A 15,582-nucleotide genomic window follows, 5' to 3' on the forward strand; every position below is an offset into this window, starting at 1 on the left:
ACATGATTTTGTCGCCCGTGTGAAAGCGGCCTTGATGCCAGTGCCATTTTTGTGACGATGCTCAGTGTTTGGTGATGGCCCACCACGAGGTCCTTGTACAACTCCATCTGCCATTTTTCAAGAGTCTCCCTCTCCTCCACAGAGAAATACACCATCACGTCATCAAACGTTACCTGTTTTTAAAATGACATAATTGTCAAATAAATGGAAATTGTAATTTTTTTCCTTCTGCTTTGCTTAGATTCATTCAAAAACTGTGGGATCAAAATACACAGTACATCCCTTGATGAATTCGTTAAGGGGTCTAGTTTCCAAATTGGGGTCATTTGTGGGGGCTCTCCATCATTTTGGCCACTCAAGGGCTCTACAAGAGGACAATGGGGCCTAAAACGCCTTCAAGCCATATGTCTGTTCTGAAAACCACCGGCTGTTCCTTTCGGTTTGGGCCCCGTTGTGCATACGGATATAAGATTAGGGCCACAATGGGTATGTTTCTGAACACAGGAGAAACTCGGGTATCCATTTTGGGGTGTAAATCCTAATTTTCATGTGCACTATAGAAAAAAAAAACCTGCCTTTAAAATGACATATTTGCAAAAATATGAAATTGTATTGTAGTGGCCCAGAGGGTCCTCCAGGATAGCCACCCAATCATTGTTCTGTCACACCTGCCTTCAAGGAGGCATAGGAGGTGCCTTATACCAGAGAAACCTTGTCTCCCCCTTCTTAGGGTGCGTTCACACGAGCGCATAAACGGCGCGTTTTTGCGCCCAATCGTATAAATGTGACCATCTGAGGCGTTGGTTTATAATGTATTCGTTCGCACGGGCGATTTTACGGCGCGTTAAAACGGCAACCCGAAAAAAAACGGAACATACGCCACCGAAATACGCGCCAACGCATATTCGATGGCCGAAAAGATAGTTTGCAAAGTAGGAACAAACGATAATACGCTTTCTAGCTCTGGTCATGATCGCCGAAAAACGTTCTTTCCGGCGATTATACGCTGCGGACGTGCGAACATAAATACGCCTACGCTCGTGTGAATGCACCCTTAGGGCGCCCACCCACTGGCGATTTTTTTTTCTTTGCGTTTTGCGTTTTTCCTGCAGAGCAATTAGAATTGAATGTACTCCTGTCCACTGGCGTTTTGCGTTGCGTTGCGTTTTTTAACATAGGAACTGTCAGTTGCATATGTGTCCTTATTTTTCTCCTAATGCACCCATGAAAGTCAATGGAAATTAATGGAAAACGCGGCGAAAAACGCGCGAAAAACGCAGCGAAAACGCGGCGTTTTTCCCGCACGAAAATCGCAAACGCCAGTGGGTGGGCACCCTTAAGCTGAAAGCTTGGCAACAGCTGGCTGCTAATTGGCTGTATGTCATGCCCCCGCTGATTGGTCAGGGGATGTGGTTGGAGTTCAGAGCGGGAAACTAAACAGTGAGCCTCTATGCTGAGAGGGAGGAGAGGAGAGAAAGTGCAGGAAAAAGACAGGAAGTGAAGGAGGAATTAGAGGAGAGTCTGCTTAGGGAGTCGTCGGAGGTAGTCATGCAGGTGGAGGTCTGCAGAGTGAGAGCAACTACAACATGTTTTCTTTCCTGTGGATGTCATTTTTCACGATTTGCGGATTGCACGCAGCTTGCTCCATTTTTTCAGCGGATCCCGCACAGACGGCTTCCATTGAAGTTAATGGAAGCCGTCCGCTCCGCGGCACACCCGCAGTTGTTGCTGCAGACCCCGTGTGAAAGCAGGAGATTTAAAAAGAAAAAACTCCACTGCGCACATGCGGCGCGTTGGCCAGCGCACCCGCCCTCATCCGCATTGAAGAAGATGGAGGGACCTGCACAGCCACGCAGATATGCCACAATATGTGGCAAAAAAGAATGTCTGAATTACTTGGATATGCAAAACTTTTACGGAGTTATTCACATCAGATTTCCAAAATTTGGCCTGGTCATTAAGGCCCCCTGCACACGGGCGAAAATTCTGCGGCAGGATTTCCCGCAGAATTTCCACCCCATGACGCCTGCATAGGATTGCATTGCAAAACGCAATCCTATGCAGACGGCCATAATTTGTCCGCGTGAGAATACACGCGGAAAACAAATCACGGCATGCACTATTTCTGTGCGGGTCTCGCGGAGGCCTGCACAGAAATGTCTCTCCAAGCGCCCCAGCTCCGCTCTGTGCATGCGCCGGCTGGCCGGCAGCCGGCACATCAAAAAGGCGGAGACGTGAGCGCCACACTGTTCCCTCGCAGTGGGATCTGACCCGGCTGTCTGCACGCGGCCTAAAATCCCTTTAGAGCCCAACGCTCGTCCCCACACATACTAGCGCCTGTGCACCTGCATGGGAGCTAGTAGTGCTGGCTCACAGCTCTCCCACCCCTCTCTATTGCCTTAATATAGTGGCTGTTCTGTACTGAACGGCTACTATTTACACTGAGTGATCAGCGATCAGCTTATCGTCCATCGTTTAGTGTAAATAGCGGCCGTTCAGTATTGAACAGCCGCTGTGTTAAGTCAATGCAGAGGGGCAGGGGAGATTGAGGAGTGAAATCTCCTTCAGCTGCCCTGCTGTGAGCCAGCGATACTCGCTCCTGTGTGACAGCAGTGTGGCGAGGATACACAGGGACGAGTGTCGGGCATCGTTTGTCAGACATTCGTCCCATCTAAAGGAACCCTAAGATACAAACAGGCTTGGTCAAGGGGTCAAGGAGCTTTAGGGTGTGTTCACATGTAGCAGAAATGGTGCAAATTTTACCAGCACCAAAATCCACGTAATTTCCGTGTCAAAACCCGCACCGTTGCTTCCAATTTTGATGCAGATTTTTGTGCTTTCTGCAGTTTTTTTCACCCTTTCAGTTGAAGTCTTCTGTGAATCCGCTAGAAAATTTGGGTCAGAATTCACAGTATTGGCGCAGATTTTAGATGTGGATTTTTGCACGTATTTCCCGCTGTGGTAACTGTGCACTGATTCCGCTATATGTGAATGTGCGCTTACATTACTGCTGGTGACTGATGACGAAATACTGATAAATTGGCTTCAGCTTTCGTAAGGCACTTCTCAAAAGTAGCAGAGTGTGTCAATAGGGCCAAATACCGGAGCCAGTTTAGCCACACCATTATCTCTCTTCTGGGGTTTTGGATAGTTTTGAAGCAAAGTGAGCAAAATATCAATAATTGCCCTTAAAAAATTGAATAAAATAAAAAATGGCACATTTTTATGCCTCATTCCCTATAATATATGCGCCCCCCTTCTCCTAAAGTTCCCCAGTCATAGCTGCCCTCTATAGTGCGGTGCATTTCCAGCTTCGGCCGCTGGGGGCAAGCGCACAACACGGATAGGAAGTGACTCGGCCCGTCGCTATGGAAACCACGGATACCATACACACGGCCTGCGGCCTAGCGCGTACCGCGGCCTCGGGATGGAGAGAGCCGGCCGCCGGTGCTGAGCAGGGATGGAGCAGGGATTCATAGAGGCCGTGGCGTCGTCCCTGGTGCGGGAGTTCCTGTGTAGGAAGGTACAGGACATGCATGATATACAGTTACGGGAGCTCGTGTAGGACTACAAGTCCCAGCATGCCATGCCGGGTGCTGAAGCTGGAGGTTGCAGAGCTTTGCTCCATGCATGTGTAATGTGTATTAAGGCAGGTGGGCAGGAAACCCCCAAGGCTCTGTACACACTGCGCCGTATTGCTTTCTGTTCCGTCATAGGAACAGAAAGACGGAAATCTGGACCCGCACTATGGCGACACCAAACGGCGCCGTACGGACTCCACAGGCTGTAATGGGGTCTGTCTGGCTTCCATTGTGCGCTCTGGTGTTTCCTTGGACAAAATAGAGCAGCTTGTTAAATTGTTTCCTCCAGGATTTTCCGACAAATCTGCGCCAAAGGCTTCCAATGCAGATGTGACGAGCGCCCTGCGGGATACGTTATTGTAATGCAGATGTGACGAGCGCCCTGCGGGATACGTTATTGTGATGCAGATGTGACGAGCGCCCTGCGGGATACGTTATTGTAATGCAGATGTGACGAGCGCCCTGCGGGATACGTTATTGTAATGCAGATGTGACGAGCGCCCTGCGGGATACGTTATTGTGATGCAGATGTGACGAGCGCCCTGCGGGATACGTTATTGTGATGCAGATGTGACGAGCGCCCTGCGGGATACGTGGTTGTGATATAACGCCGCAGCCGTTTACTGTGAAATTTATGAAACAACAGAAGATTACAGAAAATATCATCTGAGCTGTCGGGACAATACACCCCGGGAACCGAAGGGTTAATGGCGCAACCTGTGCGGGTCCCCCTGCGCAGGCTTCATGCTGGGCTCTTACATAGGACTGACGAGAAACCTGTGATATGTCCCTGCCCTGGCCCCCCCTCAAGTGTCAGCGCTGTCACTGCCCTGTCCCCCCCTCAAGTGTCAGCCCTGTCACTGCCCTGCCCCCCCCAAGTGTCAGCGCTGTCACTGCCCTGCCCCCCCAAGTGTCAGCGCTGTCACTACCCTGTCCCCCCCCCAAGTGTCAGCGCTGTCACTACCCTGTCCTCCAAATGTCTGCGTGTCATAGTCCTGTACTCCCACATCTCGGCGTGTCACTGCCCTGTCCCCTCCCCAAGTGTCAGCATGTCACTGCCCTGTCCCCCCCAAGTGTCATCGTGTCACTGCCCTGTCCCCCCCAAGTGTCAGCTCTGTCACTGCCCTGTCCCCCAGGTGTCAGTTTGTCACTGCCCTGTCCCCCAAGTGTTAGCGTGTCACTGCTCTGTCCCCCCCCTAAGTGTCAGTGCTGGCACTGCCTCCCCCCCCCCCCCCCAATTGTCAGTGCTGTCACTGCCCTTCCCCCCCCAAGTGCCAGCTCTGTCACTGCCCTGTCCCCCAAGTGTCAGCGTGTCATAGTCCTGTACTCCCACATCTCGGCGTGTCACTGTCCCAGACCCTCAAGTGTCAGTGTCCTGTACAGAACTATAAGCGTGTCACTGCCCTTTCCCCAATTGTCAACATGTCCTATACCGAACTATCAGCGTGTCACTGCCCTGTTCCCTCAGGTGTCCCTGTCCTGAAGTCTCTATCCTGTCCCCCAAGTGTTAGCATGTCACTGTCTTGTACCCCAAATGTCAGTGCATCATTATCATGTGCCCAATCATTCTCTCCCCCCCCCCCCCCAGGAGTCAGCGTTTCACTATCCTTTACCTCAAGTGTCAATATGTCATTGTCCTGTTCCCCAGATGTCAGTATGTCATTGTCCTGCGCCCCCAGATGTCAGTATGTCATTGTCCTGTTCCCCCAGATGTCAGTATGTCATTGTCCTGCGCCCCCAGATGTCAGTATGTCATTGTCCTGCGCCCCCAGATGTCAGTATGTCATTGTCCTGCGCCCCAGATGTCAGCATGTCATTGTCCTGTTCCCCCAGATGTCAGTATGTCATTGTCCTGTTCCCCCAGATGTCAGTATGTCATTGTCCTGCGCCCCCAGATGTCAGTATGTCATTGTCCTGTTCCCCAGATGTCAGTATGTCACTGTCCTGTTCCCCAGATGTCAGTATGTCATTGTCCTGCGCCCCAGATGTCAGCATGTCATTGTCCTGTTCCCCCAGATGTCAGTATGTCATTGTCCTGTTCCCCCAGATGTCAGTATGTCATTGTCCTGCGCCCCCAGATGTCAGTATGTCATTGTCCTGTTCCCCAGATGTCAGTATGTCACTGTCCTGTTCCCCCAGATGTCAGTATGTCATTGTCCTGCGCCCCCAGATGTCAGTATGTCATTGTCCTGTTCCCCAGATGTCAGCATGTCATTGTCCTGTTCCCCAGATGTCAGTATGTCATTGTCCTGTTCCCCCAGATGTCAGTATGTCATTGTCATGCGCCCCCAGATGTCAGTATGTCATTGTCCTGCTCCCCAGATGTCAGTATGTCATTGTCCTGCGCCCCAGATGTCAGCATGTCATTGTCCTGTTCCCCAGATGTCAGTATGTCATTGTCCTGTTCCCCAGATGTCAGCATGTCATTGTCCTGTTCCCCAGATGTCAGTATGTCATTGTCCTGCGCCCCCAGATGTCAGTATGTCATTGTCCTGTTCCCCAGATGTCAGTATGTCATTGTCCTGTTCCCCAGATGTCAGTATGTCATTGTCCTGTTCCCCCAGATGTCAGTATGTCATTGTCCTGCGCCCCCAGATGTCAGTATGTCATTGTCCTGTTCCCCCAGATGTCAGTATGTCATTGTCCTGTTCCCCCAGATGTCAGTATGTCATTGTCCTGTTCCCCCAGGTGTCAGTATGTCATTGTCCTGTTCCCCCAGGTGTCAGTATGTCATTGTCCTGTTCCCCCAGGTGTCAGTATGTCATTGTCCTGTTCCCCCAGGTGTCAGTATGTCATTGTCCTGTTCCCCCAGATGTCAGTATTTCATTGTCCTGTTCCCCCAGATGTCAGTATGTCATTGTCCTGTTCTCCCAGGTGTCAGTATGTCATTGTCCTGTTCCCCCAGATGTCAGTATTTCATTGTCCTGTTCCCCCAGATGTCAGTATGTCATTGTCCTGTTCCCCCAGATGTCAGTATGTCATTGTCCTGTTCCCCAGATGTCAGTATGTCATTGTCCTGTTCCCCAGTTGTCAGTATGTCATTGTCCTGTTCCCCCAGATGTCAGTATGTCATTGTCCTGTTCCCCAGATGTCAGCATGTCATTGTCCTGTTCCCCAGATGTCAGTATGTCATTGTCCTGCGCCCCAAGCTTAGATGTAGAATTTGTACATTTGCTTTATGTCTTGACCCCCAGAGTTTGGCATAAGCTGCTTTAAGTCCTGATGTTTGGGATGTGATCTGTAATGGCCGCTACTAAACCTGAACCCTCTCACTCCATTCTCTTCTTCAGGGGTTAAAGAAGACAAGTGCAGCTCTGGAGGTGGAATTTCCTCGCTGCCCACAAAGCATCAATAATAGGAATGAGCTGAGGAGCGTCTTACATCTGGAGACCTTATATAAAGAGAATAAGGTAATGATGGGGATGAGGCAAGTCGCACAATACTGGGAGGACCACCAGGGAGTTCTGCTGGCCTGTGATCACTCAGTCCTATATACTAGGGTCACTCAGTCCTATATACTAGGGTCACTCAGTCCTATATACTGGGGTCACTCAGTCCTATATACAGTGAATCTCACCATTCTATACAGGAAGGTTCTGCAGCTTTCTAATATGCCCTGTATTTCAGTTCCTCATCATTTCCAAGATCTCTGCTTGATGGAACTGAATGGAAATTCTTGTTTCTATTCAGAGACTAAAGTAGGATCTATCAAAGCAACGCATTATTTACCCCGCATGTTGTCTGGAGAAAACAATTACACAACATTAGAATTGCTCTTTTTTGTGCACCCCCATCCTCAAGAAATTTTTTATGCAAAGCGATCAAGTCATATATATTTCAAAATGGTACCAATAGAAACAGAGATCCCCCAAAAACAAAACCCTCGCACGACTGGATTGACAGAAAAATGAAAATGCTCTGGTTGTCAGAAGATGGCGGCAGAAAATAATTTAATGTTTTTCCAAAGTTATTTTTTAAAAGGAGTACAGCAAAAAAAAAATTATAATTTTGGTACCGTAGTAATTTGTTTGAACACTTCCATTGAAGGAGAACTCACCACCTCCCGTGGTAACCTGTTCCACTCATTGATCACCCTCACTGTCTAATATCTAATCTGTGTCTCCTCCCTTTCAGTTTCATCCCATTGCTTCTAGTCTTTCCTTGTACAGATGAGAATAGGGCTGATCCCTCTGCACTGTGACAACCCTTCAGATATTTGTAGACAGCTATTAAGTCTCCTCTCAGCCTTCCTCGTAGGACATGATTTGCAGCTAGTTCCTCCATCCTGCAGATTTTGTCAAGCCTCTCCATCCATTCCCCTATAGTGGGAGGCTCCTGATCCCTCCAGTGCGCTGGGATAGTTAGTTTTGCTGCCACTATCATCTGAGTAATAAGATTGTGACGTTTGGGGCAAAAGAAACCTAAAGGTGCCCAGATAAGGATACGCTCCTTTGTAAGGGGAACAGATTTGCCCATGATATATATATATATTTTTTTAAGATCTATAATACTCTTCCACAAATTCTCAATCTTAGGACAGTCTACCCACATATTCGGTCATTTTTTCAATAAGTATGGTATGAGATACATTGTCAAATGCTTTAGTAAATTTAAGATAAACTATATCCACCGCATTTCCCTGATCACCCCAGTCGGTGATTCTGTCATAGAAGGAGATTAGATTCGTCTGGCATGACTTGTTTGTTACAAACCCATGCTGGCTCTGGTTAATTACTCCTTTCTCATCCAAGTCCTTGCATACATGCTGTTTAATAATTTGTTCAAATATTCTTCCCGGTATAGAAGTCAGACTCACAGGCCTGTAATTTCCTGGATCCACCTTCTTCCCTTTTTTTTTGAAGATAGAGACAACATTTGCCCTTTTCCAATTTTCTGGGACTTCTCCTATTCTCCAGGAATTTTCAAAGATTATGGCGAGTGGTTCAGCAATTACCTCTGCTGCTTCCTTTAGTATCCTAGGTAGAGATGAGCGAACGTGCTCGGCCACGCCCCTTTTTCGCCCGAATACCGCGAATTCCGAGTACTTCCGTACTTGGGCGAAAAAATTCGGGGGCCGCCGTGGCGGCACGGGGGGTAGCAGTGGGGAGTGGGGGGGAGAGGGAGAGAGAGAGGGCTCCCCCCTGTTCCCCGCTGCTACCCCCCGCACCGCCACGCCTCTCCCCGCCCCCCGGCGCCCCCCGAATATTTGCGCGCGAGTACTGAAGTACTCGAAAATGGCGGTACTCGGGTGCGTAAGTACTCGTAACGAGTACGTTCGCTCATCTCTAATCCTAGGATGTAATTCATCTGGACCTTAAGACTTGAATTCATTTAAGTTAGCTAAGTGTTCCCTAACTATCTGTCAGCTTGTAGATAGCCTGCATTCTTTTATTCCCCTAATAGCAAAGGGAAGATCAGTTGATGTTCCATCTACTTTCTGAGAGAAAATAGATACAAAAATAGGAATTTAAAAGTTCAGCCTTCTCAACATCATTCTTAACCAATTCACCATTTTCATCTCGTAAGCATCCAATAGCATATTTGACTTTGCTTTTGACATACCCCCAAATCCATTTTTATTGCTTTTGGCCTCTGTTGCAAGCCTCAATTCATTATTAGCCTTTCTGACACTTGCCCTATAGTTCCTGCAGACCGCATTATATTCTTCTTTAGATATCCCCCCCTTTTTCCATTTGCTAAACATCTTTTTCTTCCTTTTTAACATGTGTACATGTTCTGTGTTCATCCATCCTGGTCTCTTTAAATGCTTCGCATTCTTCCTTCTTTTAGGGATTGTTAATGATTGTCCTTTGAGAATCACAATATTTCCCAACCTTCTTGGACATTTCTGTCCTTAAGAACATCCAGCCATTGGATTCTTCCTATCCTCTTTCTGAGTTCATTAAAATCTGCCTTTCTGAAGTCCAACCTTGAGGTCTAATTTTTCTCAGGTCTTCCTCCCCTTTTTATCCAAAATTTAAGGACTCAGGTCCCAGCCACCATTACTTCCTCAACACAGCTACGTCGAGAGTTACAAGTTTTTGAATGTGGGGAAGAGAAACTGAAACAAAAAAATTTAAAAGAAGGGCCTCGTTCTTAAGGGGTTAATGTGTTTTTTTAATCTTTTCGCAGTTGGCTGACAAGCCCCTGAAGACCCTCCTGGAGCTCATCACAAAGTATTTTCTTGAAAGTTTTGAGAAAAATAAAAAGTTGAAAATGACTGGAAACCACAACATGGAGGCCACAAAGATATTTATCAAAGGAAGCCGGAGGAAAGAGTCGAAAACTTCCCACTTGGATGTCTATGATCTCTCTGACGAAGACGCTGGCGAGAGCTCTGCTGTGTCCGACTCCAGCATAACCCACAGGTAGCTGCCGCTCCTCTGACCTTCCTTCTAGTGACACCAACTGGTTATTTCCGGTATTGTTGTGTGGAAAACTGCACTACTTCCCTGTATCTCATTAGCAGTTGAGGGGTCTTCAGACTGGAGAACACGTTTATAGCGACCCTCCAGGCCTGGACAAACAGGGATGGCCGCACCACTTCTCTGACTACCTGATGCACACTGTGCATTAGTCTGCATCATTAGTCTAAGACACTACGCCTGCTTTAATTGAGCATTGCTGCCCCTTGTGAGCAGCACTGTCCAATAGGAACAGCATGTAGTGTCTTAGACTACCAATGTATACCAATGCACAATGGGGCATATTTATAAACTTTTTTTGTGCCTCTTTCTGGCGAAAAAAGTTGCAAATGTTTGTGCAAAAATTTGCAACTTTCCTTCATTCTGTGCCGCCTCTGACACTTTTTCAAAAAGTGGGCACGTTTGTGAGGAGTCGTGGCTGCCCTGACCGACAGATTTATCTATAATTTACGCCAGAAATTGATGTCAATTTCTACCAGAAATGTATGCCAGGTTGGACCTGGCGTACGTTTCTTAAAATGCACATGGACCTGCTGGGATGCGCTAAATGCATGAAGAAGCCTGCAGCTCTTTATGTATGGGTTATCCAGGGCTATCGGGTCCAACCCCCTGCTCAGTGCAGGATCACTAAATCATCCCAGACAGATATTTGTCCAGCCTTTGTTTGAACACTTCCATTGATGGAGAACTCACCACCTCCCGTGGTAACCTGTTCCAAACATTGATCACCCTCACTGTCTAATATATAATCTGTCTCCTCCCTTTCAGTTTCATCACATTGCTTCTAGTCTTTCCTTGTGCAGATGAGAATAGGGCTGATCCCTCTGCAGTGTGACAGCCCTTCAGATATTTGTAGATAGCTATTAAGTCCCCTCTCAGCCTTCTTTTTTGCAAGCCAAACATTCCCAGATCCTTTAACACAGTGTTTCTCAACTCCAGTCCTCAGGGACCCCCAATAGGTCATGTTTTCAGGATATCCTATAGTAAGAACACCTGTGGCAATGCCTGAGGCACCAAAAATAATTACACTGCTTGTGCAATACTGAAGAAATCCTGAAAACATGACCTGTTGAGGGACCTTGAGGACTGCAGTTGAGAAACACTGCAAACCATGGCCTATGAGGAACTGTTAAAGCAGACTGGTAACGCTTCACTATCTTGCTCCAGTTAGTCAATGTCTTTTTTTTTTTTATTGGGGTGCCCAGTTTGCCAACTGGACACAGTATTCCAGATGAGATCTGACCATGGAAGTGTAGAGGGGGATAATTACCTCATGTGCTCTAGACTCTATGCTTCTCTTAATAAATCCCAGAATTGTGTTTGCCTTTTTTGCTGCTGCATCACACTGTTGACTCATGTTCAGTTTTTTCACATGTGATGCTTAGCTCAATTCCTCCCATTCTGTTTGTGCAAAATAAATATATTGTATTTATTTTTTTAAGAAGATGCAGTAAAGAAAATCTTTTCTTATAACTGTATGTGCCAGATATCCATTCTTCTAGCACCCAGCAATATGTGAGCTGGGTGTGGAATGATTAGCACACCTCTAGCGGTAAGAGCAATTTCTTTCTTTTGACTTGGGACTGTATCCTATGGATAGAGAAGTCTATTTTGGTGCACCCCCTTTAAAGCTGACCAGTGCACTGGATTTATTCCTAAACGTGTCTGTTGTGGGGAGACAACCCCCGCTTAGCTTTGTTACCATAATACTGGATGATCCTGTTCTTACATATGTGTATGTCTTACAGGACTGGAAATAGTAAACCGTCATATAATAACAAAGAGCGACCCAGAGCCGTACACGACGACTACAAGAAGTCAGAGAACGGCACGGGAAGCAGCAGCACGTACGAGAATGAAGTAAATCTAACAAGAGAGCCGAAGACAGAGACGTCCAGGGTGCCAGAGTGCTTGGCTGAGGCGCAGAGGCCGAAATCCAGCAGGATCGTACGAGGGATGATGTCTGGTCCTATGGCCAGCGCCCAGGAGGTGAATGTCTGAAGAGAGAACCAATTCTGGAAATTAGGCTTACAGTTTATTTGTTTTGGTGAAAGCAGGGTGACAACAAATTCGACCACCATTATAGCTCACACTAAGACTACATTCACACGAGCGCAAGTTTTGTGTATTGCAAGACGCTCAAAACGTAGTGAATATGAACTCCATTCCATACACATAAGCAGCGATGCTGCGAGGTAAAAGAATCGCTGCATGTCCTATTTTTTGGCGTTCCTTGGAACGCATCGCCCATTGTTTATAATGCGACAGTCAAACACATCGATGTGCATGCGAGTGCGATGTGATGTTTCCCATTTAAATTAATGGGAAATTCACCAAGTTAAGTCTTGATGCATCCACTGACCCCTTATTCGATTTGATGACAAGGGCTCTGCAGAATCAAGGTGACAACCAAAGAAAACATTTTCCTAAAAACATTCAGATTTCAAGACCAATGATCTAAGACTTGGTGGATTGCGGTGAGCGGTCCACGGCTACCTACAGTACAATACAATTCACTTGAATGGGACTGATGGGCTCTCAGGCCATGTGACTGATGAACATGACATCACAAGGTTGAGAAGCGACCGCAGCACTCACCCAAGTGCCGCTGCCTCTTCAGTCAGCTGATCGTGGGGATCTTGACCGGCGGGCCCTGCCTGTCAACTATTAATGACCTATCCTAACGATACATCATCAATAGTTTAATGCTAGAAAACCCTGTTTTGTTGCTTTTTGCTTACTTTGTATCTCTTTCTGGTAAAGATGACTGGTTGCTGACCCGGCCGCCATTGTAGTTCTTGCAGCGGTAGTTACTTAGCTTTCTCATATTTCTGAATGGCAAGTTTATTGCATCTTATGGATCCTGACAATGGCACAATTCAGTAGATTTAATATTTATCAATTTGGGAAAATTACCCAGTTTACCTAGGAAATGAACTGGACAGGGACTTCCTGCTCTTTCAGAACTGACCTATTACCAGATAGCCGCTGGAGCAGGGACTTATAAAATCGGGATCCGTAAAATTTTCACATTGTCATTTCTTCCATAGGAGTCACTGAAGAAGAGGGGGCAGAGACGTTCCTCTGCATCTTTTCAGTCGGTCCAAGCTAAAGATGAACCTCTGACTAATGGTCGAATTGGATCCACTGGGGGGGCCACAAACAGTCCCCCAAACCATGCACTGCAACTGGGGAAAGAGTTTTCTGCCAAAGTATTGGTCGCCACTTCCAGTAACTCAACTCCCCGCAGCCCCTCCATCACCTCCATTACTAAGCAGCCACCCAGCGTGGCGGAGGAGATAGCAGAGAACACCACGGACGCCTATAGAGACTTTAAAACGAAACTCTCCTTAGGAGCACAAGAGAAACATCAGAAGCCATCGAAGAAGAGCGAAGAGTTATCTTCCTCCAGAAGGTGGGTGCATCGAGTACATACCATATACAATACATATGTGTAATAAATATATAGGTGTCACAGATAGGATTTTGTGAGGAAAATGGTTTGGCTAGATGCTACAATAAAGTATAGGTGACCATACATCTTCAATGGCTGTTGTTGGTTGACATCTGTTCCTCCCGATCTCCCCGTACACATGCATGCTTGATTCTGCTTGGCATGCATGTCTTCTCAGTAGGGAGTAAGCTGCTGCCAGGCACCTCTAGCGATGCCTTATCTCCCTTCAATTTAACATAGACAATACGTTTTTTTCCACAACATCTTGAAAACAAATGTTGGTCAGACTTCTAATACAGATGGCCGTTTGGTCCTGCCGAAATTTGCGGGTTCAGCCAACCTTAGTGTATGTATGTGTATGTGATGGACACCTATAAACTACGTTCATGCCCATAGATTCAGACCAGTATCAATATCTGGATGGTATATCAGAGTTGGTCACTTAAAGGGTGGAGTCACTGTGTACATACATTACATTACTTCACCTGTGCTGATCCTGAGTAACATCCTGTATTATACTTCAGAGCTGCACTCACTATTCTGCTGGTGGAGTCACTGTGTACATACATTACTTATCCTGTACTGATCCTGAGTTACATCTTGTATTATACTCCAGAGCCGCACTCACTATTCTGCTGGTGGAGTCACTGTGTACATGCATTACTTATCCTGTACTGATCCTCAGCTACATTCTGTATTATACTCCAGAGCTGCACTCACTATTCTGCTGGTAGAGTCACTACGTACATACATTACATTACTTATCCTGTACTGATCCTGAGTTACATCCTGTATTATACTCCAGAGCTGCACTCACTATTCTGCTGGTGGAGTCACTGTGTACATATGACTTATTCTGTACTCGTCTTATAATGTATATAGCTTGACTAAAAGACTTCAGTGACCAAAAGTATCATTTAAACCACCTTATGATTGATAACGTTCATTCTTTAAGTGGCCACCAGGTGTCTCCACTTGCTTATAGCTTTGCCGTGATCTTTCATGCTTTGCACCAGCTTCTTTTGGCTATATCCACATGTAGCAGATTTTGTGCACCAGAAAATCCACTACAGATTTTGGTGTAGATCTTCATTACATTCTGCATAAAAAGCTAATTTCACACAGGCGAGTGCGATAATAGCCCGCGAATTACTGCTCAATATTGCACTCGCCAAAATGCGATTTATATTTTTTTATCCCCACCCCCCCCCCCCAAATTTATTTATTTATTCCCCCCACCACCACAGATGTGAGGCGTTTTTATCCAAAACCCCCCTTGCATCATTTTAGGGAAGCAGCGATCTTCCGCCGCGTGCACCTAGCACGTGGCGCGATGCTGCCGCCGGCCTTATTTAGTACAATGAGTGCTGCAAGGGCACGCCCAAAGATAGGACGGGCCGCACATGTGCATGACCCCATTCAAAAGAATAGGCTTCATATTCGTGTGAGGTATGTTCGTCTCGCAACTCACAAACCTCGCGTTATTTTCTCGTCCGTGTGAAAATGGCCTTAACTGAATGTTCATGTGGTGGCGTTCACCCCCTCAAGAGATGAAAACCAAACTGAAAATCTGTATCATGAATTGATGTATATTGGATTTACAATCCACGCTGCAGGTCGATTTCCGCCGCTGATGTTTCCTCGGCGTGTGACGGAGATTTACTGAAGCCGTACATACTGCTGGCGCTGGAAGGTGCTGCGGGTTTACCACAGCCAATGATCCTGCAGAAACTCCGCAGACATTTACTCACCGGTCCGGACGCGGCGCGGGTCTCCTCTGTCGCGGCTGTGTCTTCTTTCCTCTGCATGGCGGATGCACTCGGCATGCCTACCGGCGTGCTGCGCTCATGCGCCATGATGTCTGTTCTTTTTTTGAATCTCCTGCTTTTCCGCAGATCTGCCGCACGTATATACAGTGTCAGCTGCTGGTATGCCGTGTACAGGACGGCTTCCATTGACTTCAATAGAAGCAGTCCCTGCGGGATCCACAGAAAAGTGGAGCATCCCATGTTTTTTGTCCGCACATGTGATCCGCACACCGGAAAAAAAAAGACAGCCGCGGGTATTTAAATGCCTAATGATAGTGTACGGGCATATTGAAGTGCGGATCATCCGAGCGGGT

General features: G+C 47.0%; 1 protein-coding gene across 1 annotated transcript in view; it reads left to right on the plus strand.

The window, feature by feature from the left end:
• Nucleotides 1–3,390: 3,390 nt before the first annotated feature.
• MINDY4 (MINDY lysine 48 deubiquitinase 4) overlaps nucleotides 3,391–15,582 on the plus strand; it is a 121,222-nt gene continuing 109,030 nt past the window's right edge. The window contains exons 1-5 of the mRNA XM_066584553.1: nucleotides 3,391–3,523; nucleotides 6,872–6,991; nucleotides 9,714–9,949; nucleotides 11,755–11,995; nucleotides 13,057–13,421. Of these exons, the coding sequence (XP_066440650.1) occupies nucleotides 3,461–3,523; nucleotides 6,872–6,991; nucleotides 9,714–9,949; nucleotides 11,755–11,995; nucleotides 13,057–13,421 (1,025 nt within the window). The 5' untranslated portion in view covers nucleotides 3,391–3,460. The remainder of the gene's footprint in view (nucleotides 3,524–6,871; nucleotides 6,992–9,713; nucleotides 9,950–11,754; nucleotides 11,996–13,056; nucleotides 13,422–15,582) is intronic.

This window comes from Eleutherodactylus coqui, chromosome 12, assembly GCF_035609145.1.
Source record: "Eleutherodactylus coqui strain aEleCoq1 chromosome 12, aEleCoq1.hap1, whole genome shotgun sequence".
NCBI classification, from domain to species: domain Eukaryota; kingdom Metazoa; phylum Chordata; class Amphibia; order Anura; family Eleutherodactylidae; genus Eleutherodactylus; species Eleutherodactylus coqui.